Genomic DNA, 27,991 nt, shown 5'->3' on the forward strand with positions numbered 1-27,991 from the left:
TGTCCTCTGCCTCTGGCTCTCCCTTCACTTTCCTTAACGCTCGCCCTCCAGCGGCCCGGGGGTCTCTCCACGAAACTGGGCTTTCCTGTGACTCAGCCGGGGAGTCCCCAGCGCCCGGGCGATCACCTAGTACCAAACTCAGCACCCAGCACCCACCAGACATTCAGTTTGTGGTGAGCATCACTGTGGTTACCAGAAAGATGCCACGGACCTCGGCCACAGACGATGACAAGAGACAGTCCAGCCCTGCGAGGCTGAGACCCCCAAACACACTTCCCTTCTGGGCCCTGCTGTCCTCCAGGCGCATCAGCCGCGTCCTGGCCCATGATCACACGCATCAGGGAGCCGCCACTCAGGACTAAGCGCCGTCCTGTGGACACCGAGGCCCTGGGGCAGGGAGGAGGATCCCCTGTTGTGACCCTTCAGATCACAGGAAAGGGAGGAGACTCGGGCGCAGGGAGACGAGAGGGCAGGGGGCACATCGGCGGCCAGAAGGCCCTTCTCCTCCTCCCAGGAGCCAGATGCCACTCGGAAGAAAGCCCACGCGGGCAAATGGAAACAGTTTGAGCCACAGTCCAGCTGGCCCTGCGCCCACACAGAGGGACTTTGTAACTAACAGGTTCTATGAATCGGGAACCAGCACCAAGCAACTGCTTTGAAAGTTTCTCTTCTTCAACTCACCATCCCCCTGATGGACCAGAAACACCTATCGTTGCAGAAAATCTGAAAACACAGGTCCAATTACCCACACCCGGTAATTCTACCACCCAGAGATGTAGTGCCAGTATCTCAGAGCTTTTCCTTAGGTTTGGTTCTCTTTCTTTTTTTTTTTTTTTTAATATTTATTTTTTAGTTGTAGTTGAACTCAGTACCTTTATTTTATTTATTTATTTTTACGTGGTGCTGAAGATGGAACCCAGGGCCTCACACATGCTAGGCAAGCGCTCTACTGCTGAGCCATAGCCCCAGCCCCTCCTTAGGTTGGTTTTCTAGAATTTTCCTTTCCTTTACCACCTCCAACCTTTCCCGCCTTATTTAACTCAGCAAAGTCCCCTGGAGTGCGCGGGGCAGAGGTGGGGCCGCCTGAGTCCTGATTTGAGGAGGCTTTTCTTCAACTCTCAAGCTGGTCCTGGGCTTCTGCCTGTGTCCAGGAAGGCAGGACAGGAGCAGAGGGACAGGAAGACCAGGGGGGTGGGACGGGACAGGTGGTCAGAGACAGCAGCCGGCTCTCTTGGGAGGCCTCGCAGAGGCCACCTCCACCAGCGAGCCCTTCAGGCGGTCCTCCTGCACCTTGAGTGACCTGCATGACAATATCCAGGCATTAGTGTCCCCTCGCCTTCAGGAATGGCGTGGAGGGGCCATGGGGGTGGCCAGGGCTGAGAGGCTGCACCTGGGCTCCCTCCCCTCCCTGCTCTGCTCCTGGCACCGGAAAAATGGGGCCAGGGAGGCTTTGCCCTCTGTGTCCCTCTGTGTCCTTCTGTGTCCCTCTGTGTCCCTCTGTGCCCCTCTGTGTCTCTTCTGCATCCTTCAGGCGCACTGAGCACTGGGCACCATGAAGGGACACTGACAGGGACAAAGAAGCTGACGTGACCTGCCCTGAGTAGTAAAGGACACACAGGGAGAGGATGACCACAGCCAGGGATGGAGCGGGGTGGGGGGCACCTGAGCTCCAGCCTGTGAGCAGAAAGGGGGCCCTGGGCAGAGAGAGGGCCCAGACGCAGGTGGGGACAGTAAAAGAAGTCCGTCCACCTCCCCACGGCACAGCCACCGCGGGCCAGGTGGCACTCCGCCCGTCTAACACCCTGGGACTCCACCGAATGCCCCGGATGTGCCAGGGGGTTGAACAGAGCAGGCCAGAGAAACAGAGTGGGCACAGTGATGGCGTGTCCAGGGCCCATGAGGGACACGGAGGGGCAAGGGAGGTTCCTGAGTGGCTGGAGCTGGTGAGTGTGAGGGGGTTCAGCACAGGGGGCACGGGAGAGAGGACGGTGCTGCAAGCATTTGGATTTCACTCCTGATCCACAGGAGGTGGGAGCAGGAGGGGGACGTGCCCTCCTCCAGGAATCGCGGAAACAGAGGCCGGAGGAGGACAGGGCGGGGCTGCAGTCAGGAGCCCCGTGTCCTGCTCCCTGGCCTGCCCACTCTGGGGCCACCTCCTCAGTGGGGCCTTCCCTGCCCCACAGGAGCCAGGGCAGGACTGCAGCTGCCTCGGAGGATTCTGGGTGGGGGCTGGAGGGTGGACGGCACTCACCGGGCCAGGTTCATCATGGGCTCCAGGATGTTGTGACCCAGGGCAGCGCTGCACTCCCCGAAGGAGACCCCCAGGTCCTGCAGGCAGACAGAGGGAGACACTCAGGGGCCTTGGGGAAACTGGCGGAAGGTCCACCAACTCTGGGCCAACCAGGGTCCGGCCCGGGGTTCCCCAACCCATCTCTGTGGGAGACGCAGCCCCCACATCTCAGCATGGCCCACATCCCCAGCAGGGCCCTGCCCTCCACCCTTTACCCGGAGACGTCCCGCAGAGTGGGAGTGACAACAGGAAGACTGAGTCCCAAGGGAGGCAAGGGCTCTACCCTGAGCTACAGCTCAGCCCTCTGGGGACACTTTTAATGATCAGTTATGTTTTTCATTTCAAAAATATATCTTTGGAGTCAGGCGCCGTGGTGTACACTCGTAATCCCAGCGGCTGGGGAGGCTGAGACAGGAGGATCGCGAGTTCAAAGCCAGCCTCAGCAACAGCAAGGCCCTAAGCGGCTCAGTGAGACCTTGTCCCTAAATAAAATACAAAAGGGCTGTGCATGTGGCTCAGTGGTTAAGTGCCCCTGGGTTCAATCCCTGGTACAAATATATACACACACACACTATATATAATATTGAATAATACAATATTAAAAACTATAAACTCAAAATATGATTCAATGATAGCATTTGGATATACATGTCCATTCTAATTTATAGATCCCTTTTAAGGGTGGGGTATGGGCTCTCTGTCACTCTGTCTGGTTAAACCTTATGAATGGCTGCTTCTGTAGGCCCTAAACCGTCCCACACCAGCCATTTCAGATGTTTCAACTTTTCTTTTTCCTTTTTAGTTGTGACGGACCTTTATTTTATTCATTTATTTATATGCGGTGCTGAGAATCAAACCCAGTGCCTCACACAGGCTAGGCAAGTGCTCTTCCATTGAGCTACAACCCCAGCCACAACTTTGATCTAGATTTACACCTTTGTGTGTGTGTGTGTGTGTGTGTGTGTGTGTGTGTGTGTGTGGTGCTGGGAACTGAACCCAGGGCCCTTCCTGGGCCTGCCAGGCGAGCACTCTACCAACTGAGCTCTGTCCCCAGCCGGCTTGCGTCTGCTTTTCCAACTTCACATGATATTGCCAGCTTGCCCCACACCCTTAAATAGGGCAGAATTCTTAAAGACAGACACCAGCCTCTCATATGACTCTCCACAATTTAACCACCAACCACTGCCAAAGGTTTGTTCTTATAAACCACACTGCAGTGAACATCCTCAGATAAACATGGTCGATCCTCGGGGGATCACCCTGTGTTCCCTTAGGCCCATTATTTCTGATTCTTCCCCTGGAATCCAGGGCACCACCCACAGGAGAAGGTTCTGCACCAGAGGATGCTCCGCTGTGTCTAAGAGGGAAATCTCCTGCCAGTCGGGAGCCACCACAGTGACCCCAGATTACGAGAAATGAGAGAAGACATGGGAAGGAAATGCCGGGAGGGCTGTCGGTGGGGCAGCCGTGATTTTTCCCCCTTTTCTTACTACTCTCTGGTTTTTCTAGAATGTGATTAAATCCCATTTGTAAATAAATGTATCCACTGTCTGCCAGTGGGAGGCTTTTGATGTAGTCTTCCTGAGGAAGGATTTCTGTCTTAAAATAAAATAAATTAGAAGGGTGTATGCTAATTAGAGAGCAGAGATAAATTTAAGATTTGATTGGGAATTTTAAGGGAAGCTTTTAAAGCCTTTTGACTCTGAAGGCTTTTTTTTTTTTTTTTTTTTTCCTTTAATTTTTTATGTTGTAGGGTTATTGTGTGGGGACTTGCTAATTCCACGGTCAGGTTCAACATCACGCCCTTCACAGCCTGGGAGTTGGGCCTGCAGTGGCCCAGGGTGGGTGGGAGGTGGAGGTGGTCCACTCTGACCCCGGGGCCAAGGCAGGAAAGAGCACAGGCCGGTTGACCCCTGTTCATTAAGTGCTGGGGAGGCGTCCACTCAGTCCAGGTGGAGAGAGAGGTCGCTGCCTGGGCGCTCACCTGGGCCAGCTGCCGCCCAGCTTCAGTGGGCACTTGGCGCTCCTCCTCACAGTCCATCTTGTTTCCCAGGAGAAGAACGACTGCTTGGCCCGACCCTTCATCCTGTCAGAGAACGCGCTCCTCAGCCCCCTCAGGGCAGGCCAGGCCCCAGACATGCAATGGCCATGCCCAGCTCGAAGCTCCCAGAGGCTGATGGGGTGCCCTCCCAGGTGTCTCCCTGTCTGCGTCACACCTACCTCCTTCCCACCTGCACCCTCCCTCCATCCGCAGTGAGTCTGCTCCTCCTCTCTGCCTACAAACATCTCACCTGCTTTCTAAGGCCAAACTCAAGGGCACCTCCTCCAGGAAGCATTCCCAGATTGCTCCTACCCAATGCCCCTTTCTTCCTTCCTGTGCTTGGTCACACAGGCTGCCCTGGCACATTCCCTAACTAGTTCATTAATAATGATAACAATAATAACTTCTGCTAACTGAGTGCTTGCTGTATACACCAGGTGCTATGCTGAAAGCAATTCTATTTTATTAATCTTCAGCGCTCCCTGATGAGAAAAGCCAGGAAATGGAAGTTCAGAGAAGTTAAGTGGATGGTCCAAAGTCACAGAGTTGGGGTGGGGTAGTTGGGATTCAAAGCTAAGTCCTGTCAGGCCCAGAGTCCAGGTCCCCTCCTCATGCTTTACCTTATCCTGCTTCTCCTCACTAACTAGAAACTTTGGAAGAGAAGCAGCATGTCTCCCCGCATATGAGTCACACATTTGCTCATACGCATTGCAGAGTTCCAGGATATCTGTATTAAGTATTTTGGAGAAAAAAAAAAAAACTAGAGACGTGTGAACAGAGGAATTTTCACATCATCCTCAGGTGTTAGGAAGAAGACATCGCAAACAGAGCTGCTGTGTATAGAGAAGAAATGCTCATAGGATAAAGGAAGCAGTTTGGTTTGGAGGCTGTACTACGTGGTTGTGGTTTCTTTGTACTACTGCACTCCCCGCTCATCCAGTCACATACCGTCAGTGAGTGTGTGTCACTCACAGGATTGTAGTGTCATGTGTAACCCTGGGAGAAAAGGAGGAGAGGACAGGATGCAAGCTTCCTAAAGATTCTAAAATGCGGAACCAGCTCTGCCAGGTGTGTGCTCACCTGTAGACAGTCCATCCAGTAGCGCACGTGGGCAAAGCTCTCCTGGGAGGTGACATCATACATGAGCACCACCCCGTCAGCCTTGCGGAGCAACTGTCGCGTCAAGCTGTGGTACCTGCCCAGAGAGCCTGCATGAGACCACGTTAGCGTACTGCTCCCAGGACCTGGCCTCTCCAGGCCTCCGCCACGCCCTCTACAAAGCGGGCCACTGACCTGTTCAGCCACAGTCGCTTCCCAAAGAGAGAGTGCGTCTGCTTCCCTCCCACACACCAGGCAGCAGTGCCAGTGGTTCACGTCTCAAAAGATACGAAGGGCACCTCCCGGAACCCTCCCTCCCCAGCCCACCCTGCGGCCACCAGCCCCTCCCCACCCAGCCCCTCCCCAGGGCAAGCAGGGTTACCAGGGGAGGGTGTGTGTGTGTGTGTGTGTGTGTGTGTGCGCGCGCTGTGGTGCTGGGGAATTGCACCCAGGGCTGCTCTACACTGAGCTACATCCCCAGCCCTTTTATTTTTTATTTTCATTTTTAATTTCTTACTTATTCATTTATTTATTCATTTGGGGGGCACCAGGGATTGAACTCAGGGGCACCTGACCCACGCTCCTTCCCAGGTCCCCAGCACTATTTTTTTTTTTTTTAATTTAGAGACGGGGTTTCTCTGAGTTGCTGGGCACCTCGCCATTGCTGAGGTTGGCTTTGAACGTGGATCCTCCTGCCTCAACCTCTGGAGCCGCTGGGATGACAGGCGCGTGCCACCGCGCCCAGCTTAGTTTTCATTTTGAGACAGAGTCCCACTGACTTGCCCAGGCTGGCCTCGAACTTGCCACCCTCTTCCCTCAGCCTCTTGAGTGGTTGGGATTACAGGCCTGTGCCATCATGCCCAGCTTTCCAGGGGTAGTTTACGTGCACACAGACACACACACACACTCACACACACGCACGCACACAGACGTGCCCACAGACACACACCTTTTCCCATTTTACACAAACACAGTGTATCCTGGTGCATCTAAGGCCTTGGGTTTGAGCCCCAGGATGAAAAAAAAAAAAAAAAACAGCATAAAACCCTCATCATACTCATTAATGTTTAGTGTCCTGCTTTTGTTTTTTCCAGTCCACAAGATGTCTGAGATATTTCCCTGTCACTCATAAAGAGTGCTCCGTCTTTTTTGGAGTTGCGTAGTGTTCTGGGGCATGGACTGATCCTGATTCATTTAACCAGTCCACTGTTGATGGACATTTAGGTTTCCAAGGTGGGTTTTTGGTTATTGTTTGTTTGTTTGTGTTGGGTACCAAGAATTGAACCCACGGGTGCTTCGCCACTAAGCCACAGCCCCAGCTCTTTTTACTTTTTATTTTGAGTCAGGGCTTTCTAAATTGCTGAGGGTCTCACTAAGTTTCGGAGGCTGGCCTTGAACTCTCAATCCTCCTACCTCAGCCTCCTGAGCTGCTGGGATTACAGGTGTGTGCCACCATGCCTGGCTGTGTCCAAGGTTTTGTGACATAAATGACGTGGCTATAAACAGTCCCTTTGTTACAGTCACGGTAGATAATGTGTATATAAATTTATAATTTATAGCATGGGTTTCTGGAGGAGGAACTGCAGAGTCAAACCACTCGCACCTTTTAGGTAATGATCCTATTGCCTCGGTGTAAAGTGGGAGGCCAGGTATCCAGAAGGACAGGTGATCAGGTGGCTGTCTCCATGCCCTGCAGGCCCAGGGGCCTGTGGGTCGGCCCCTCCTCCCTGGCTTGGGCCTGACCCACGCTCCTTCCCTGACATCCCGAACCCCTCCTGGGGGCCTCTCTGGCCCCCTCCGCACCCCAGGTCCCTGACAACCGACACAGACAGAGCCACTACCTCTCCTGGCCAGCCGTGTCCCAGAGCTGCAGCGCGAAGCACTTGTTGTCCACCATCAGGGTTTTGATCCGAAAATCCACTCCTAGGAAACAGAGCAGGGCGAGGCCTGCCTTAGGGACCGCCTGGACTCTAGCCCTGACCTGCCCCAGGAGACACCCATGCCTGCCCCCAGCCTGGCTGCCGGGTTTCCACTGCGCTCTCCAAGTCCCCGAGCCACACAGGTCACTGTAAGGGGGCACCTGGGGGGCAGAAGACGGAGCCCTGGCCTTGGGGATGATGGATGGGGCCGTCTCTGTGCTGGCTGTGTGACCTCGGGCCAGTCACTGCCTTCCTCTGAGCCTCCCTCTCATCCTCGCTGCAGGGGGTTGGGGAAGGTAAGTGGGTACGCGGAAGGCGCAGCCAGGTGGCGAGTTGTTCTCATGGTCCACTCTGGTCTCCGCTCCCCGTGGTCACAGTTCCAGTCTCTCCATGAGAAGACGGGGTGGGGGGGAGACGGAACATCCCAGGGAGGGTTACAGTCATGGGGTGCCCTTTCCTGCCAAGCCCTGCACCTCAAGGAAACCTGGTGGGTATGAGAGAGGAGCCCGGGGGCGGGGCAGCCCAGTCCCCGTCCTGCCCACCTTCCTGCGGGGCACGGAGGCCCCAGCCTGCTCCCAGTTGGGGATCTCCTAACGCTGGCCATGCCCGGCTCAGACCTGAGGGGCAGCCACCCTGCTGCAGGTCTCTCTGGTGAGACCAGGTGAGACCTGCAGGCACCTGCAGCCCCTCCCGCTCCCCCACTCTCCACCTGGCGCTGGGAGGGGCAGCTGCCCGCCGTCACTTCTGTCTTTTTTCCCTCTACCTCAACCCTGAGGAGTTGTTCTTCTTCTTATTATTTTGGTCAGGGATTGAACCCGGGGGTGCCTTACCACTGAGCTACAGCCCCAGCCTTTTTAAAATTTTGAGGCGGGGTCTCTCTAAACTGGCCTTGAACTTGCAATCCTCCGGCCTCAGCCTCCTGCGGTGCTGCAGTCACAGAGAGGCGCCCCCGTGCCCAGCTGCAGCCTGCTCTATCTCGACTGATTTAGTGGACACTTCCTCTCCCATAATGACCGGGAGGTCCAGGCGTGAGGAGGGCAGCTGTTGAAAGGAACAAGACGCCCATGGAGACGTGGGGTGCGCTGTAGGTGGCCAGTAACTAGTAGTTTAGGGGATTCATGATGGTGGCCTTCATGAATCCCTGGGACCCCACTTCACATCAGGAGAGCCTGCCACAGGTCCCTCCCCACTCCCTCCCGAGGACATTGCATCCCATAGCTCCCCGCGTGAGGATCTGGGGCAGAGAAAGGCTCGAGAGCGGGTCCTGGGCCCCTTTTGTGAAAGGGCCGTCTGTAAGCCACCAGCCCGACATGACACTGTCTTCCCTTGTGTCCCCCAGCGGGTCTCCCTTTCATTCCCACAAGCTCACTTTTCTGTCACTCTATGCCACGCTCCGTGGCCAGCTATCCAGGGAGTCTTAGGATGGGGAGACTTTGGTTCCAGAAAGTGCCTTGGGGAGCCTCATTTGCAGAATTAGACCTTATCAAACATTTACTTCTAATAATAACAATGGCTAACATTTTCCTGAGCACTTAGTATGTGCCAGGTATTGTTCTGGGAGCTGTTAACTTACTGACCCTTCAACCCCACAGGCAGTTGGCGGGACACTGTGTCTGTCGTGCGGATGAGGATTTGTGGGCTCTGAGGGAATCATGGCTTAGATCTGGAATGGATCCCCACAGGCATGTCTCGGAGGCTTGGTTCCCAGCCTGGCACGCTTGGGAGGTGGTGGAAACCTCTCGGGAGGTCTTCTGGTCACTGGGATCGTGCCCTTGAAGGGGAGAGGGGGGATCCCAGCCCCTCTTTTTCCCTTTTTTTGGCACCAGGCATTGAACTCGGGGGCACTTGACCACTGGGCCCTGTCCCCAGCCCTATTTTGTATTTTATTTGGAGACAGGGTCTCGCTGAGTGGCTTAGCACCTCGCTGTTGCTGAGGCTGGCTTTGAACTTGTGATCCTCCTGCCTCAGCCTCCTGAGCAGCTGGGATTACAGGTGTGCACCATCACACCTGGCTCTTTTCCTTTCTTTTGTTTTCCCGCCCCGAGGTCAGCGTCTGGCTCCACAACAGACTTCCTACCACGACGCACCACTTCATCACAGTCCCAAAGGCAAATGGGGCTACCCGACCATGGATGGACACCTCCAAGCCATGAGATTACAAGTCGATTATCGCAGATGTTTGTTAGAGTGGCAGAAAGCAGGCACGGGGGCGTTGATTAATGGACCCAAGTTCACTTCCCTGGTAAGTGGCAGAGCCAGGATTTGAAGGCAGACACCTGCGTGCCTTCTTGGCCACATCTACAAGTGGATTCTGTGCGGGAGCCTCAACTTGCCCCGGGGGACCTCCTGCTGGAACAGGCAGGCTGGCCTGGGGCAGGCTGTGATCGGTCCAGCCGGCCCTGCAGCGCTGCCCACGGCCACGTGGGTGGAGCTGGGCTTGTGCTCACCCTCCACAGCGCTGCACCTAAATTGCAGGGTGCTTTGTTGATGGGCACACTATAAGCTAATCAGATCAATGCAGAAAAAGCAAATTACCTGTAATTAGGAACGATTAGTGAAATGGTAAGATCATGCCCACATAGAACAAGGTCGAACGCCGGGCCCGTGGCCAGGGCACAACCTGCTGCCTCTGCGCCGGGGGCTGCTCTGGGCCTGCTCCAGCGCCCGGTCCCTGACCCCAGGTCTGCCCTCCCCGTCGGGGCCCTTACCCACGGTCGCTGCCAGCCCCGTGGCGAAGGCGTTCTGGTGCAGAAGGTGCAGGAAGGAGGTCTTGCCCACGTTGGAGTCGCCCAGGAAGATGACGTGGAAGAGGTACTCGGGGTCAGCTGGAGGCCCGCTGGCCGGGGAGTCCCCCGGGGACAGGGTCAGCCCAGCCTCCCCGGAGTCGGATCCCAGGTCCTCAGGCCTGCTCCCGGCCCTTGGCTCCCCGGCCTCAGAGGGGCCTGCTTCTCTTTCCGCCAGAGCAGCTGTGGCTGGGGACCCGGGTTGCGCTTCTCTCTCAGCCAGCTCGGGGCCTGGTCGAGGGGGCTCTAGGGACCCTGCAGCAGCCCTGGGCAGAGGGTCCCCTGGAGGGGACAGCTTTCCAGGAGCAGAGGCTTCCACAGGAGTCTGGGGTAGGTCAGCCGGGGGAGGGGCATGCGGAAGCTCCTGCTGGGGGGACTCCCGATGCCCAGTTTCCAGGCCAGGAGCCTCAGCTGCCTGCGCCGAACCAGGGTCCTGCCGGCTGCGGTCAGCTGGTTTTCCTGCCTCAGCCTTGGACTCCTCTTCCAGCCTCCAGGGAGGGGACGCAGGCAGCCCGTCTGGCCTGAGGGCCTGGCCAGGAGCCTCTCTTAGCCCCCCGGGGTGGCCCTGCCCCAGCCCCTCTGGGGGAGACTGACCCACAGACCGCAGGCCCCAGGAGGGTTCCCTTGGCCCCTCGGGGAGGGCCACAGCCCCCTGGGGGGCAGGCTCGGCCTCCAAAGGGATGAGCACCCGGAGGGCAGCTGCCACCAGGCTCCCTGAGCACCCAGCTGGGGCTCCCGGACCCCAGGGGAGGGGGGCCTTGGGGCTGGGTCCTGGCTCAGTGTCGGGTTCCGGGCCTCGGGGCTTCACAGGACGCTCTGGACCAAGGTCCTGCCCCTCGGGGTCAATTCCTCTCCCATCCTCGGTGCCGAAGGACAGCCCCGGGGGGCTCCTTGGGGCCCCCTCTGGACCTGAGGATGGCTCCTGACCTAATGGCAAAGCGTGTGACTTGGAGAGGGAGATCTGCCTGACCACGCGGGGCGTCTGGGGGCCGGAGGCGTCTCTTGGGGTTGGGGGTGGGCTCCAGGAGAGCTGCAGGGCTCTGGGGGGAGGGCTGCTGAAGTTCAGGAGCTGGCTCCAGTCATCGTTGTCCCCAAACAGCCCAGGCAGGGGCGGCTCCTCGGGGGAGATCGCTGGAGGGCTTGGGGCCTTCTCACGGGAACGGGGGACACTGGAAGGGACGTGGGGCAGTGAAGTCAGGGGAAGGTCAGGTGTGGACGGTCACCCCACTCCCGCCTGCCTACCACCCCATCCAGCGCAGTCCCATGACTGTCCCCTCCAGTGCTGGCTCAGGCACCTCCCTACCTGGCCATGTCCCTCCCACTCACCAAGCCCTCGTCCCAAGGCCCACAAGAAGCCTGACCTCCTCCAGCAGCACGCTAGGCCGTGTGTGTGTGTGCGTGTGCGTGTGCGTGTGTGTGTGCGTGCGTGTGTGTGTGTGCATGCACTTGTGCCCTGCACACACGTGTCTTAATCCCATTGCATGGCCTTGGGCACAGTCTTTCACTTTCCTGTGCCTCAGTTTGCTCAGCTGAGAAATGGGCACGGTCACCTCGGCTCGCGGGGTCGCCGTGAGCACCAGTTGTCCCCCTCCCCTGTCCCAGGACAGCCACTTACCTGGGTTCCTCCTCTATCTGCCAGGACACTCGGCCCCTGGCAGCATCCAGGTGTCTCCTGGTGACCTGCAACTGACCCCGCACCTCCTCCAGCTGCCCAGCCAGGTCCTGCCTGGCCTCCCGGAGCTGCCGGTTCTCTGAGTCGGCCTCCTGCTGCGAGTCACTGAGGTGATGGAGCCGGGCCTCCAGCTGCGCAGGGGGAGGGGCAGAGGCACAGTGGCCCTCCAGGGCGGCCAGAAGTCTCCCCAGGCCATCGGGGACAACCCCCTGCCGCCCAGGGCCCAAGCTCCAGGAGACTGGCTTGAAACACGGGATGTGTGTGTGTGTAGAGGGGACGCCTCTCAATGGCCTCACCTCTCACAGGGGGACATGTGACATGCAGGGCACGGAGGAAGGGAAGGCCCCGTGTCAAACAGGCACACCTGCCTGGGCTCGAGACCCCCATGGCTGCTCCATCTGGGCTTCGAGGGCTCTTGACCCAGTGGCAAATCATGGGGCTCAGATGAAGAATTGTGTGACCATAGGGAGTGGAAGGTAGGACTCTCACAATGGCTTCCAAGACCCTGCAGTCTCCCCAACACCCCCTGTTATGTCTCTGGCTTCCTTTCCTAGTGCTGTCCCCTCCCTCAGTCTGTCCCAGCTCAGCTCACAGGTCTGCTCATCAGTCCTTGCACATTCCTACCTCAGGGCCTTTGCACTTGCCACTCCCTCTGCCTGCACTGCTCTTCCCCCAGTTGCCACAGGGCTCAGCCCACAACTCCTCAGGTCTGTTCTCCAATGTCATCATCTGAGGGAGGCCTTCCTTGACACCCCTCTCAACTCATTTAAAATTCCCCCCTTCCAGCCCCCTTCCCTGCTTCACTCCTCCTCAGCACTCACCCACCTCTCTCATGTTCTGTCGTATTGTACCTGTGCATTTTGTCCCTGTCCCCTTGACTACATGGTACCTCCACAGGCAGGGGTCTGTCTCTTGTGTTCCTCAAAATCTAGAGCAGCGTCTAGCACATCGTAGGTGCCCAATAAGGAACCGTGGGGTGGAGGGAAGAATGGGAAGGGATTGGGGGGTGCAGGGTGCAAGATAAAATGGCCCCTTGAGGCTCAGTGATGTTAAGCACCCGCAGAGGTCACTCAGCTGACGATGCAGATGAACTTCCACCTTCCACCTGGTCACCAGGCTTCTCCAACAACAAGAACTTGTGTTTGCCCAGTGCTTTCCCAGTTCAAAGCACCTTCCCATCTACTACCTCATCTGACCCAATGCGCCTTCCTCGGGGACACCCTGGACACAGCCACCCATTTTACAGATGGAGAGACTGAGGCCAGGAGAAGCTATTTCCTCAGGTTTGCATGGATCTTCACTGGAGGACGCTCAGGGGTCTGAACCTGGACCTTGTGATGGAGCCCAGAGCTCCACGTCAGAGCTCCACTCACTGCTGATCTCAGAGCAGGGCCCAGGACACTCTTTCCCAGGGGCTGGGCTTGTAGGAGAGCCCAGTTGGCCCAGTGAATCCTCAGAGTGGGGTGGTGGCTCCAGGCTGACCTGTCCAGTCAGGATCAGGGAGCACGGAGGGCAGGCCCACCAAGATGGGTGTCAGAGTCTGGGACTCCTCGTCGGGGGGCGTCTGCACGTCCCTGTCACTCACCTCCCTCTGGCCCTCGGCCAGCTTCTGCACCTCTTGCTCCTTGGCCTCCAGGACCTCCTGCATCTGGGAGCTGAGGGCCAGGCCCCGGGAGTCGCTCTGTGGAGAAGACGGCTCAGCGCTGTCCTGCAGACTCCCCGAGCCAACGGGCCGGGCGGCCTTCCCAACGCGTGGCCCCCGCCCGGCCCTGGACGGAGGCCCCAGGAGTGTTCTCAGGATCCCCAGGTTGCACAAAAGGAGGCCGAGACGCAGAGAAGGGAGCTGGCCCTGGAGACAGCAGCTCTGCGCTCCCAGTGCCCAGCCAGGGCAGGAGCTGGGCAGGGCGGCCAGGCGGTGCCCACCTCGGCCTGCAGCTGCCGCTTCTCCCTGCTGATCTGCTGCTCCATCTCCTCATACAGCTGGCGCACCTCGCGGTGGTGGTCGGAGTCACGCCTGGAGGGGGGCGGGAGGCGGGCGCCGGGACCTCAGCACCTGGGGACCCTGCTGCCGGAGCAACCCAGCCTGGGTCCAGCCTGTCCTACCACTGGCCTCACCCTTCCAGCAGTCACGGTCCCCTGTCACCCTGGGAACAGCCATCTGAGCACTTTAACACGGGCTACTCCCCCGTCACCAAGATACTGGCTCCCCCAGGCCCTGTCACATGGTCCCTGTGGCCCCCATCGTTGGTCCCACCTTCCTCAGTCAACAACCCCTGCCCCTCGCTCAGACCCGCTGGCAGGGTGACCTTGCCAGCCCTGAGTCACCGCACACTCTGCAGTCTGGGTGAGCGGCCACCCTGGAGCTGAGCTGGGGTGTCCCTGGACTGGGCTGGGGGTGACCCTGGAGCTGGGCTGGGGTGTATCTGGACTGGGCTGGGGGTGACCCTGGAGCTGAGCTGGGGTGTCCCTGGAGCTGGGCTGGGGGTGACCCTGCAGCTGAGTTGGGGGTGTCCCTGGAGCTGGGCTGGGGGTGTCCCTGGAGCTGGGCTGGGGGAGTCCCTGGACTGGGCTGGGGGTGTCCCTGGAGCTGAGCTGGGGTGTCCCTGGAGCTGGGCTGGGGGAGTCCCTGGACTGGGCTGGGGGTGTCCCTGCAGCTGAGTTGGGGGTGTCCCTGGAGCTGGGCTGGGGGTGTCCCTGGAGCTGGGCTGGGGGAGTCCCTGGACTGGGCTGGGGGTGTCCCTGGAGCTGAGCTGGGGTGTCCCTGGAGCTGGGCTGGGGGTGACCCTGGAGCTGGGCTGGGGGTGTCCCTGGAGCTGAGCTGGGGGTGTCCCTGGAGCTGGGCTGGGGGTGTCCCTGGAGCTGAGCTGGGGGTGTCCCTGGAGCTGGGCTGGGGGTGTCCCTGGAGCTGAGCTGGGGGTGTCCCTGGAGCTGGGCTGGGGGTGTCCCTGGAGCTGAGCTGGGGGTGTCCCTGGAGCTGGGCTGGGGGTGACCCTGGAGCTGGGCTGGGGGTGTCCCTGGAGCTGAGCTGGGGGTGTCCCTGGAGCTGGGCTGGGGGTGACCCTGGAGCTGAGCTGGGGGTGTCCCTGGAGCTGGGCTGGGGGTGTCCCTGGAGCTGAGCTGGGGTGTCCCTGGACTGGGCTGGGGGTGTCCCTGGAGCTGAGCTGGGGTGTCCCTGGAGCTGAGCTGGGGTGTCCCTGGAGCTGGGCTGGGGGTGTCCCTGGAGCTGAGCTGGGGTGTCCCTGGAGCTGAGCTGGGGTGTCCCTGGAGCTGAGCTGGGGTGTCCCTGGAGCTGGGCTGGGGTGACCCTGGAGCTGAGCTGGGGTGACCCTGGAGCTGGGCTGGGGGTGACCCTGGAGCTGAGCTGGGGGTGTCCTGGAGCTGGGCTGGGGGTGTCCCTGGAGCTGAGCTGGGGTGTCCCTGGACTGGGCTGGGGGTGTCCCTGGAGCTGGGCTGGGGTGTCCCTGGACTGGGCTGGGGGTGACCCTGGAGCTGAGCTGGGGTGTCCCTGGAGCTGGGCTGGGGGTGTCCCTGGAGCTGAGCTGGGGGTGTCCCTGGAGCTGGGCTGGGGGTGTCCCTGGACTGAGCTGGGGTGTCCCTGGACTGGGCTGGGGGTGACCCTGGAGCTGGGCTGGGGTGTCCCTGGAGCTGAGCTGGGGTGTCCCTGGACTGGGCTGGGGGTGTCCCTGGAGCTGAGCTGGGGTGTCCCTGGAGCTGGGCTGGGGGTGTCCCTGGAGCTGGGCTGGGGGTGTCCCTGGAGCTGAGCTGGGGTGTCCCTGGAGCTGGGCTGGGGGAGTCCCTGGACTGGGCTGGGGGTGTCCCTGGACTGGGCTGGGGGTGTCCCTGGAGCTGGGCTGGGGGTGTCCCTGGAGCTGGGCTGGGGGAGTCCCTGGACTGGGCTGGGGGTGTCCCTGGAGCTGAGCTGGGGAGTCCCTGGACTGGGCTGGGGGTGTCCCTGCAGCTGAGTTGGGGGTGACCCTGGAGCTGGGCTGGGGGAGTCCTGGCACCAGACACACTGCCACTCTCCCCTGCAGAAGGGTGGACTGTCCTCCTAGGCTGCCTGAAGCCCTGGCCCCAGCGCAGCCCGAGGCCTGCCCTAGGAGGAGCAGGGTTGGACTCCATCCAACAGAGAGCCCGTGGGGACCAGCGCAGGTCCCCAGTCACTTACTTCCTCAGGGTCAGCTCCAGCGCCTCCCGGTCGGCCCTGACCTCCTGCAGGCGGCCGCTCATCCTGGCCAGGAAGGCCTCCAGGTTGCCCGCCAGCTGGGGCTCCTCCTGCCGCAGCTTCCCCCACAGCTGCCAGAGCTCCGCCTGCCTGGGGAGGGGAGGCCACCAGAGATCAGGGACCAGGGGCCAGGCAGCAGGGGACCCTGCTCCTCAGTGTTCCTGGCAACAACACCCCCAGAGCCTTGGGCACCAACTCCAGCTACAGCCTTCAAGGCACAACTCAAACGTCACCTCCTCCAGGAACCTGGAGGCACCCTCTCCCACCGTCCTCATGACTGTGAGCCAGGGCGTCCATCGGCCTCCCCTCTTCTCCCACTCGGGAGCTGTGTGATCTTCTGCAAATCACACCCTCTCTGGACCCACTTGTAAATGGGGAGGGCAATACCGCCTGGCAAGGTCACACAGCGCAGGACCTGGCCCACGGCGGGCACTCAGCAAATTCTGCTTCACGAGGATTGTTAATTAAGTCGTGGAGACAGATGCCAGAGGGCGGGGGCCCAGGCCAAGCTGCCAAGTGGGTGAACGGCTCCCCGTTCTACCTGCCCTGCCGGCCTGCACCCAGGTCCCACCCTGCCTGTCCCTCGACACCCGGCCCCACCCTCCAAGTGCCAGACGTGAGGGATCTTGTCCTCACAGAGCCCCGAGGATGGGGTGAGCGAACCTGAGGGGGGGGGCTCTGAGGGTCCCCGAGGCACCTGGAGGGTGTGCAGGGGGCGTTTTCTCTCCCAGCAGGAGAGGCGCGCTCCCAGCCCTCGCGGGAGGCTGACACCCCAACCTCCGGGCAGGGAAGGTGACCCGGGCATCCTCTGCACAGGTTTCAACCCCACAGCAGCTTCCCCATTGGACAACCAGGGGACAGAGGTCAGAGGTCAGCCACCCCGTGGTCACAAGCCGGCAGGTGACCAGGCTGGATCTGCACCCAGCTTGCGGCTTTGGCTCTGTGTCCAGGACCGCCCTCACCCCCACCACGTGGCCTTACTCAGGAAGGGCATGGCTGGTCCCCAGCTGCCCCACGAGGGCAAGGAATGCCTCCCTCTCCTCAGCGTCCGCCTCCTCCAGCGCAGGGAAGCTGGTGGCCACCGACACCCGGGTGGGCAGCGGCCGCCTTCTGCGGAGCCGATGGGTGCTCAGGCTGGAGCCAAAGAGGGTTCCTGTGGGACAAAGGGGAGCAGGTGGGTGTGCCCTGGCCCGCACCCCGCCCCTCTCCGGCCCTTGAGGGAGGACCTGTTCCTGTGCCGGTCACATTTATACAGGTCCACATTCTGTGTTCCTCTTGCAACCTCGGCAGTCCACTGAACGTAGGCACTGGCCATCTTACAGGTCACCTGAGACTCAGAGACACCCAAAGACCTGCTGGAATGCACACGGCGGCTCTGGAAGCCAACAGATCGTGCGCTCCGTCGAAGGATATTTACTGAGCACCTACTCTGTGCTGGCGTCTAAATTAGGCAAAAGCCCGTCCCTGGCAGAGCGGACCTTCTAGCCAAGGTGGAAAAGCAAACTTGCCCGGACTCTCTTCCGCTCCTAGCTTCCCAATCACCAGAACTTGAGCAGCCACCTCCCGGGTGGCTCCAGCCAGGAGTGCAAACCCCTAGCCTTCCTCTCTGCTCTCCTCCAAGCTCTGAGTCACCCCCTGGTCCTGGAGCCCTGGGTGGCTGTGAGGACACTGAAGGCCGAGGGACTCGGAGAGGGAGGACATCGCCCCTTCCATTCCCTGGGCCAGAAGTTCTCTGCTTTGTAGCAGCCTGACCTCAGGCTCTGAGTCCTGTTAGGCTCATCTTGAGAGGCCGCGCTTAGGGACCCTGCCCAGTCAGGGGGCCCCACCCTCTAAATGCCCTGAGGCCTAGAATTCCCTTCACCAAAGCAGGCCCTGTCACCCCCTCAGGTGGACACCTGCCTGTGGCCTGAGCGCAGATGGGAGGTTTTAACGGATCCCTGAGGGGAGGCCTCTGGGCATGTGCAGGGGGTGCCCTGAACTGCTGGCCATGGCAGGGGGCGCTGTGGGGTCACCCAGCCACCAGACATGTGGTTGGCACACCCCTGGGGAAGTCCCCGGGGCCCTCCCGGGTCAGACGTACTGAGTCCAGAGCTGAATTCTTCCAGGGAGAGGTGGCCCCTCTGCTCCACGTCCACCCAGTCGAAGATCATCTGTGGCTCCTCCTGGCTGGCCAGGAAACTGAACTTGGCGTCCTGGAGGGAAGGCATGAGCCGGGCGGCTGTTCCCACAGTGAGGGGCTGCGGGTCCCCCTCCCCATCCCCATTTCAGAGCTCTCCCAACCCCGACCCAGGGCTGCCTGGGGCTCCCAGCATCACCCCAGGCAGCTCCAGCAGGCCCCAAGCCTTTCCCTCTCTCCTCTGTTTGGAGTCCCAGCCCTTCAGGACCTCGGTAAAGGACAGCCACTAATCCTCCCCAGACGTGTTCCTCAATGTCTAAAAGTGATCTGAAACTGGAAAATAAGTCACAAAGATGGATAGCACGTCCTCTCCGTGTCACAGGGGGGCAGGGCCACCCACACATCTTCCAGACTAGGAGGTGGACTTAGTTCAAGTCACGGGACTGACTACATGAAGTCACATGTCATCATGTAGATTTTATCCAGGAGACACATACATAATTTTTATCTGATGGAACAGAAAACTCCAAGATTTATGGCCTGTTGAACATTAACCAGCTTTTAAAAATCCAACTCAGCAATCTGGTTCTAATGCTTTTGTTTAATTGCCTAGCTATTTAAATGTGCTTTAAATCATTCCTGACCTTAATTAATGAGTTAAGTCTCTGATATGAAGTTCTTTGTTTTGTTTTGTTTTTTGGTACCAGGGATGAAACCCAGGGGCACTTAACCACTGAGCCACATCCACAGCCCTTTTTATATTTCAGTTAGAGACAGGGGCTCACTGAGTTGCTAGGGCCTCACTAAGTGGCTGAGGCTGGCTTTGATCCTCCTGTCTCAGCCTCCTAAACTACTGGGATTACAGATGTGCTCCACTGTGTCCGTCTCTGATGTGCATGTTTTTATGTTTGCCTATAGGTCATAAGATTTCACCTTTTGGAACGTTATCCTTTAATTTTCTTTAGAGGATCCACCATCTAAGTGACTCACCTGGCAGAGCCAAGTACCCTACATTGCCATTGCCAGATACCTCATGGGCTCTTGGAATCCAGGTGGTCACAATATCTTTATTTTACACTTATGTGGTGCTGAGGATTGAACCCAGTGCCTCGGGCATGCTAGGCGAGCGCTCCACCACTGAGCCACAACCCCGGCGTGTGTTTCTTTTTTGACTCTCAGAAGGGATCCAACTGTAACAGAACCTTGAATCTGCCAATTCTGTTCCTCTGATTATTGGTTTCCTTTGGCTGGTTTTGTGTTTTTATTTTGGGTTGCATGTTGCTGGTAGCTGTTCCCAGCTGGTGGCAGCTGATGGGGATGAGATTTCGTGGCCTAGTTGGGATGCATGGTGGAGACCAGCCGCCTGCTGGTGGAGAGATAACAGAAATTTGGTTTGCTCATCTTTTTGTCGTTTGTTTTTCTACTTGTGACGTCAAATTGGCCAAGAATTGCTCTGCTCAGGGAAGGAGGACAGCTCTTGGAGATCTGAGCTGTGAGTTTTTGTGTCTCTGCATTTCCTTTTGACCCATGGGTGGAATTGGAGGAATGAAGCTGGACAGTGTGTGTGTGTGTGTGTGTGTGTGTGCACGCGCGCGCATGTGTGCACATGTGTCTGTAATTCAGAAAAGCCTTTAACACTTATTGAGAATCTGCAATATTTTTCAACCTGGGGGAGGAATTAATAACTTAGGGTAATATGTCTCTTGAAAGTGTTCAGCAATGATTGGTTTACAGAGACAAATACATGTTTCTCAAAATAGAAAACAAGAACACTGAAATTCTAGTGTTATAAATATGCTACACTTTAAAATGTCATCTTATAGAAACTGCTAACTCAAAATATATTTTAAAGAGCTAGCCATAATTAAGGTGGATTATTGAACAAATTAAGTTGATTTGTTAATTTTGGTTTAAAGAACACAAATAATAGCTACCTGTGTTTTCTCTGCTTTCTGTTAACTATAATGCAGGTGTCCATTCTGTATTTTATAAAATCTTGATTTGCTTTTGGTGAGAAAACTAATTAATCTGAATTGCTTTCACTTCATTATCTTACTGATGAGATAAGCCAACATCATCCTTAAACATGTGCTGTTGTTATTGTGTAAGGTTATAAAAATGTAAATATCCGTTCAAATAAATAAATTCACTATTCTAACAAATACATTTTATGTAAATAGTATTAATTTTATAGTGTCTCCTCTTCTCCCACCCCCCTGGGTACTGGGGATCGAACACCCAGCCTATAGTGTCTCCTTCAACACAATTTCCAAAATCCTCAGGTAACTTTAAGAGCCTGAATTTATATTCAATTACATTAACAAATAATTTTTGGCTACTTATATAATTTTAAAGGAAAATTGAATATTGAACTTACTGAACTACATTTGTTGATTGCTAAGCATAACTTTATATCCTTTACTGCTTATTTTTGCACATGCCAGAAGGTCTCCATACCTTTGGGTCATGTTAATGATTGAATTCATTTTTGCTGCTTAGAAAAAACTGTGTAGATGAGGTAGAGAGGGAAGATGGGAGGGGAGGGGAGGGGAGATAGTAGGGATAGGAAAGGCAGCAGAATACAACAGTCACTAGTATGGCATTATGTAAACATTGTGAATGTGTAACTGATGTGATTCTGCAATTTGTATTTGGGGTAAAAATGGAAGTGCATAACTCACTTGAATCAAATGTATGAAAGATGAAAAAAATAAAATAAAATAAAAAGAAAAAAAAAGAAAAAACCGTGTGAGGGACGGCAGAGAATCAGACATTTGCAAGTTCATACCCATAGTACCCACAACAGCCCCACACCGGAAGCAACCCAAATGCCCATCAGTGGATAACGTGGTATCCATGTACAATGGAACAGCACCCAGCTTTAAGAAGGTAGAGAATTTGGAACACGAGCTTCCACCTGGGTGAGCAGTAAGGACACTGTGCTAAGTGAAATGAGCCGGTCACAAAGGGACTAATACTGCACGATCCCACTGAAGTATCTAGAGTGCTCAAATCACAGAGACAGAAAGGAGAATAAGGGCCAAGTGTGGTGGCATATAGCTGTAATTCCAGTGGCTCGGGAGGCTGAGGCAAGAGGATCGGGAGTCCAAAGCCAGCCTCAGCAATTTAGGAAGGCCCTGTCTCAAAATAAAATATAAAAAGGATTGGGGGTGTGGCCCAGAGGTTAAGCACCCCTGGGTTCAATTCCCAGTACAAAGAAGAAGGAGGAGGAGGAGGAGGAAGAGGAGGAGGAAAGAAAGAAAGGAGGATAAGGCCACCAAGGGGTGGGGAGAGGCGGGCAGGAGAGCTGTTGCTTCATGAGCACAGTTTCGGTTTGGGAAGATGAAAGAAAGTTCTGGAGACGGATGGTGCAGAAGGGTTGTGCAACAGTGTGAATCACTTAATACCCCTGAGCTACACACTTGAAAATGACTAAAATGGTAAGTTTTATGTTATGTCCACCTTATCACAATTTTTTAAAAAGTATAACATCTACATGCGGCTGTAGAAAGCTGTGTTAGGTGCCTTGGAGAGCTTTGCTAGTCAGATACAAGGGGTGGTGTTGGATAATTCTTGATGATTTACCCTCAGTTCTTTCTAAGAAACAGAGGTTAATTACATTGATTAAAAGCATTAATCCCTCTGGATGCTTAAGACACTACTAAGAGCAATAGTGACAGAAACACAGTCGTGTCTATAAGGAAAATGGAATGTGGTTTTGCTTTCTAAGGGATCAGGCGAGAGGTTTTGGCTGAAAGTGCCTAGTTATTCCAGAACATGGAATGACTTTTTATCCTTTTGCATAAAAGGATAAAAAGACAAAACATGAATAGATAGAGAAGGTTTGCTGAAAGCAGTTTTATTTGCCCTAATTTATAATGCCTGGAAATCAGCTATGAAATGTATTAACATTTTGCCAAATTGGTTTCATTAGGATGGGTCTGAAAATCATAATAAACAAAAACTCATGGAACATTAACGGCCATGATATTCTACTAATGCAAAACCAGAATTTGGCTCCATCTCTATTAAAATGCTAAGTTGGTCTCAGAGTTCTCAGCAAGGGCTCAAAATGGGTGACTATGCTAGGCACGGTGACCTATGCCTGTAATTTCAGAAGCTTGGGAGGCTTAAGCAAGAGAATTGAGGGTTCAAAGCCAGACTCAGCAACTTAGTGAGGTCCTGAGCAACTTAGTAAGACCCTGTCTCAAAGTAAAAAAATAAAAAGGGCTAGCACTATGGCTCAGTAGTTAAATGCCCCTTAGTTAAATCTCTAGTACAAAAGAAAAAAAAAAAAAAAAAAGGCAGAGTGGTGGTGGTGACTATTTTTCTCTGTGTAAGCTACATAGGTAACAGATTCTATCTCACCACAATAATTTCTGGTTTGTTTTTTCCATACCATATCCTAATTTTTTAAAGAACAAGCAAAGTTGTCTCCTTTATGAAAGAGCTCATTTTTCTTGTAATCACATTACCTTCTCCCATGTTTATTTCAAAATATTTTATTCTACTATCACATTAAGTTAGGTGACCAACTGCTATTTCTGGGTCCCAGGATCCTATCTTAATCTAGGGCTCGGTGTTCTCTGCCAGCTCTTTTAATGTTGCTTCCCCTAAATGGAGGGGGGAATTAGAATAAAATATTGAGGTTATCTTTCTCTGTATTTCTTAAATTCTTCAATTAAGGAGCATCATGGGAACACCTGCTAAATCAGAAGTGACATCCCTCCCGTCCAAGGCTAAATTTACACGGGCAAAATGCTATTAAGATAAATATTCCAGCAATGTCCTGCTCTGTGGGGGAGACACTGGAGATTTCTCAAAGCCTTTGCTACCCATGATAGGTTCTTGTCTTCAGGGGGAGGCACTGATCAAACCCTTATGAAATAATCATGCCCGTCCCCTGGCAGGGTGTTCCGCTCTCCTCTGCTCCGGTCTTGTTAGCTCCTCTACTAAATCACCGCAGCCTTTTTGTCTGTACTAGACAGGTTTCTGCTTTCCTCGGATTGCCTGAAGGCTCTGCTATGATCTGCAGGTCACAGCTTTTGTCTTCAACAAGGAAAAAGTCAAAGACTAAAGAAAAAGGACTGTCCCAGAGCTATTTAAGCTTTCCTTGGGTACCGGCTTCTGGGCTGACATTGGGTGACCTTCACGTGGATCTGATGGCCTGAGGATTTGCAGGGCTCTTGAGTCCAAATGCAGACAGCTTATCCAAGATCCAGCAGAACCCAAATTAATGACATGGCTCTGAATGAACAGCTCAGGGAATCTGGTTGTGGTTATTGGTTGGGATATTCATTATTAGTTGATCACTATTTATTATTAGTCTACTTTAATAGACCTGGGAGGAAGTTCTTTCTCTTTCTTCTTGAGCTGTTTCTAATCCTCAGTTTGGTACTTAGACACTTGTAAACTGAAATGAAACATTTTAAATGGTATCTGAATCTCACTGCCCCCTCACGATTCAGAGACCAACGCTTTCACAGGCGCTCCTTACTTTCCAAAGCAATATGGTTGTATGTGCAGGTTCAAAAGAATCTGGCCACTTTTTTACAAGGATATAATTGGACAAAACAATTGTGAGCCAGGTGTGATGGTGCACACCTGTAATCCCAGCTACTTGAGGCTAAGGCAGGAAGATTGCAAGTTTAAGGTCAGCCTGGGTGAATTAGTGACATGCTGTCTCAAAACAAAAAATAAAACAGGGATTAGAGATGATTCCAGTGGTAGAACGCTCCTGGATTCAATTCCAAGTACCACCAGAAAAAGGAAAAAAACAAAAACAAAAACGTATTGTGTAACCAAGGCCCTACCTGGGGTGTCACTTTATAAAATGATCCTCATTTAATCAGGTGTGAGCAAAGACCTCTCAGGAAGCTGTTTTGGAACCAAATGATAAGGAAGGTCACTTCCTGGCAGAAAAATTGGGGACTTCGACAAGAAAGGAAGCCACTTAAATCTATAGGTGCCATCTGCTGGAGAGAGTGTCTTGGGCGTGATTTCCTACCTTAGGATCCAAGTAGGATGACAACCCTCCCCAGGTTCCCCAGGACTTTCCCAGTTTTAGCAAGCTAATCCCGTATTCCATGTACCCCTGAAGTCCTTGGAAAACTGGGACAGCTTGTCACTTAGAAGGGCAAATTACAGAGGTTTTTAACGTCCAACCTACGATGATTTCATATCAAAACTTCTGAACAGAAGCTAAAATGGGCTAATACTACCAAGTCTTGATTTTGCCAAAATTTTAATTTAATTTATCCTCTTTTTGCACCTGTGCAAATAATAAGACCAAACCCAATCAAATCTTTCATATATCAAGAAAAATTAGGATATTATTTTCAATCAGAAAAATTATCTGAAACTTGGAAATAAGACAAAAAGGTAGGAGCTGGGGTTGTGGTTCAGGGGCAGAGCACTTGCTTAGCACGTGTGAGGCACTGAGTTCAAGGCCCAGCACCACATAAAAATAAATAAATAAACTTAAAAAAAAGACAAAAGGTAGGAAGCACATCTTTTCCATATTACATAGAGGCGAAGACTACATGCATTGTCTAAACCAGAGAAGGGATTTAGATCATTGGATTATTTATCTATAATTAAAAGTCCCTGATAGGGTTGAGTTGTAGCTCAGTGGTAGAGCATTTGCCTTGAATGTGTGAGGCACTGGGTTTGATCCTTAACACCACATAAAAATAAATAAAATTAAGATATCGTGTCCATGTACAACTAAAATAAATAATCATTTTAGTTGTAGATGGACGCGATATCTTTATTTTATTTATTTTATTTATCAGGGATATATATATCCCTGACTAAAGTTACTTGCCACCTGGAAGACTTTATCCAGGGAAAACAAAAACAATTTTTATCCAATAGAACAAATACCCCAAAGGTTTATGGCCTGTTAGACATTAGCTATGTTTAACACTGAACCCAGCAATCTTAAACACTTTTCTGTCAAATTGCCTATAAATATCCTAATGCTCAAGGGCTCTTTGAATGAGTCAAAACATCTTTCTGTTTCCCTCATTAATTAATAATGATAAAAGTAAATTAGACAGGGCCTTTGATTCGTATTGATTTCATATTTACTCAAGTCATTTTTTTTTCCTTTTACCTTTTTGAGAATCACATTTCAATATTTACACCTTATTGTGGCCTTGAAGGTCAGTTCTGATGGGGGAAAGGACAAAAGTACCAGCAGAGAGGAGCAGGCCCCTTGAGACTCTAGCAATCCATAACAGGCCCTTTTGCAACGAATGAGGAGAAAGCAGACTGAAATCAGTCAATCTCGGTCTGGGCCGGAGCCCAAGACTCCTTACTGGAACACACAACCATGGCTGATCTTACATTAAAGTTTGTAGTCATCACCAGGAGCAGTGGTGCCTGTAATCCCTGCAGCTGGGGAGGCTGAGGCAGGAGGATCGAGAGTTCAAAGCCAGCCTCAGCAACTCAGTGAGGCTCTGAGCAAGTTAGCAAGACCCTGTCTCAAAATATAAAAAAGGGCTGGGGCCCGGTGGCGAACAAGTCTCCAGCACCATGTCTGGTTTGTCTGGCCCTGTAGTCCAGCGTGGCCCCCGCCCGTTCCTACTTGGACCCAGCTCGGTCCTCGCCATCTCTTTCCATCTGCCCGTTAACTCCCGCAAGTGTCTCCACGAGGAGATCCACAAGGATCTGCTAGTGACAGGTGCTACGAGATCACCAACCAGTCTGGGGGCGCTGGTGGCCTGTGCACCCACCTCAAGATCACAGAATCTGCTGGACATATTTTATACTCCAAGGAAGATGCATCAAGGGGAAGTTTGCTTTTACCTCTGAAGATCATGACATGTTTGAAGAATGTTTTGAGAGCAAGAGGACAGGGCGGATCCCTGACCAACTCGTGATCCTAGACACGAAGCATGGAGTGGAGGTGAAAAATTATGAAGAGATTGCAAAAGTTGAGAAGCTCAGGCCATTAGAGGTAGAGCTAAGACGCCTAGAAGACCTTTCAGGATCTATTGTTAATGATTTTGCCTACATGAAGAATCGAGAGGAGGAAATGTGTGATGCCGATGCGTCAGCAAACACTGAGTCCTGTACTTCAGCATCTCTTCCCTGTTCTGCCTTATTGGACTAGCCACCTGGCAGGTCTTCTGCCTTCGACGCTTCTTCAAGGCCAAGAAGTTAACCTCCCTCGTGAATCTCAGCCAGCAGAGCGTCGCTGGGACGTGCCTGGCCTAAGGCATCCTACTAACAGCACCCTGAAGGCACGCTGAAGCTTTCTTGCCAGAACCGATCTTTTTTGGGAGGACTTGGGGTACTACCTACACTCAACAAGTCAATGAGGGGCTTCTTTTTAACTCGGTAGGATTTGGACTGGTTTTGTAACAACAGGACTATTATTAGAGTCACCCATGACAAAAAAATAGGGGTTACCTAGTAATGCCAAAGTCAGCGTCTGTCTCGGGCTTCCTCACGTGATCTACTTGAACCGTGTTTGCTTTCCTTCTCCCACTTGCTCAGCAGCTTGGGCTTTCACTCTGGTTCTTTTACCACGATTTGTATGACCATGTGGAGCTTGTTTCATGCTCCTTGTCCTCTCTGGGTTGCCTTCTAAAAACATCGTGGCCCTTAGCTGAAATGTTTACAGAGCTTCTGGTGATATCCTTTCATGATTTTATGTCTCTTATAAGGGTCGTGAATGTGATACCTTATAAAAGTGAGCTCAGAACGGCAGATAACTTCTTAAAAATTTTTTTCATTTTAGACAATTAAAATATTTGTCTCAAAAAAATAAAATAAAAAATAAAAAAGGGCTGGGGATGTGGTTCAGTGGTTCAGTGCCCCTGGATTCAATCCCTGGTATCTAATAATAATAATAATAATAAAGTTTATATTCATCAATTTGGTTTGATTTCCAGGGTTCTGACTGCTCCCCAAGAAAAACTTTGCTGTATAAACGGCCTGAAATTATACCATTGGCAAGTTTCTCCTCTGGCTTAAAATCCTCTCCTTTGTTAAAATGCAAATGCTCCTGGAAGAGTGCACCCCAGGAAGCCTTATCAGTCCTTTCCATGTGGGTTTAAACAAAGCCCTAGTCTTTTCTGAGCTTCTGGGACAGCAGGTTTCCCGAGTCTGCAGAAAAGGGACTCAGGAGTTAGGGTGGGGGCCTTGAGCTCACCGCCAGGTCCTCGCGGGTGACAAATCCCCTCTCTTGGGCACCACAGTCCTGGAAGAAGACCTGCAGCTCCGCATCTGCCTGGGCGGACCAGGCCTCTGGCTCTGGGGCTACCGGGGCATCCTGGCCATCAGCTGGCTCTCTGGTCTGCCGCCGCCGACTGGACCCCAGCCTCCGGCCTTTCCGAGGTATTCTCTGTCCATTTTCCATGGCGCCTTGGACCTGGGGACCGAGGAGAATTAAGTGGGCACTGGGCTGCGAAGAAAATCAAAACCCTCTCGTGTCTCCCCATCACCCCCACAAGAAACTCCACCATCGCCAATGAGCCCTGCCTGATCTGTCCCTGGCTGGGCCCTTGGCCTTGTCCCCCATCGTCCCTACCTCTTGCTCAGGGCCTGGACTCCAGTGCGTTTCCCCAGCTCTCCACAGGTCCCCATGAAACTCTTCTTTGGCCACCCTATAAAATGGCCCCCAGGCAGTTGTCCTGGGAGAAGGTCACCTAATGTCTTCCCAGACTTGCTGTCAGAGGACCTGTTCTCTCTCCTGCTGCTCTGCCAGCTCATCTGCACACCCTGGCAGCGTGGAAATGACTGCCTCTGGCCTTCTCCCTCCCTCAGCCTCGCCTCCCCAGCTCTCCTCCTTCGACACGACACGTGCATCGTGAACCCATGTAGCAAAGCGTGCCCCCTG

General features: G+C 54.1%; 1 protein-coding gene and 1 pseudogene across 1 annotated transcript; one reads left to right on the forward strand and one right to left on the reverse strand.

Moving 5' to 3' along the window:
* Positions 1-1,209: 1,209 nt before the first annotated feature.
* On the reverse strand, positions 1,210-27,511 carry Rab44 (RAB44, member RAS oncogene family). Its single transcript, XM_076859519.1, has 13 exons — positions 27,305-27,511; positions 18,106-18,217; positions 17,007-17,178; positions 15,969-16,115; positions 13,727-13,817; positions 13,389-13,484; positions 11,747-11,934; positions 10,057-11,300; positions 7,271-7,352; positions 5,412-5,526; positions 4,275-4,376; positions 2,252-2,328; positions 1,210-1,300 (listed from the first exon to the last, which is right to left on the reverse strand). Exons 1-13 carry the CDS (start codon positions 27,509-27,511, stop codon positions 1,210-1,212), a joined length of 2,724 nt encoding a protein of 907 aa, XP_076715634.1.
* On the forward strand, positions 25,681-26,364 carry LOC143401689 (transmembrane emp24 domain-containing protein 10 pseudogene; annotated as a pseudogene).
* Positions 27,512-27,991: the final 480 nt, after the last annotated feature.

The sequence above is a fragment of the Callospermophilus lateralis genome, chromosome 6 (genome assembly GCF_048772815.1).
Source record: "Callospermophilus lateralis isolate mCalLat2 chromosome 6, mCalLat2.hap1, whole genome shotgun sequence".
NCBI classification, from domain to species: domain Eukaryota; kingdom Metazoa; phylum Chordata; class Mammalia; order Rodentia; family Sciuridae; genus Callospermophilus; species Callospermophilus lateralis.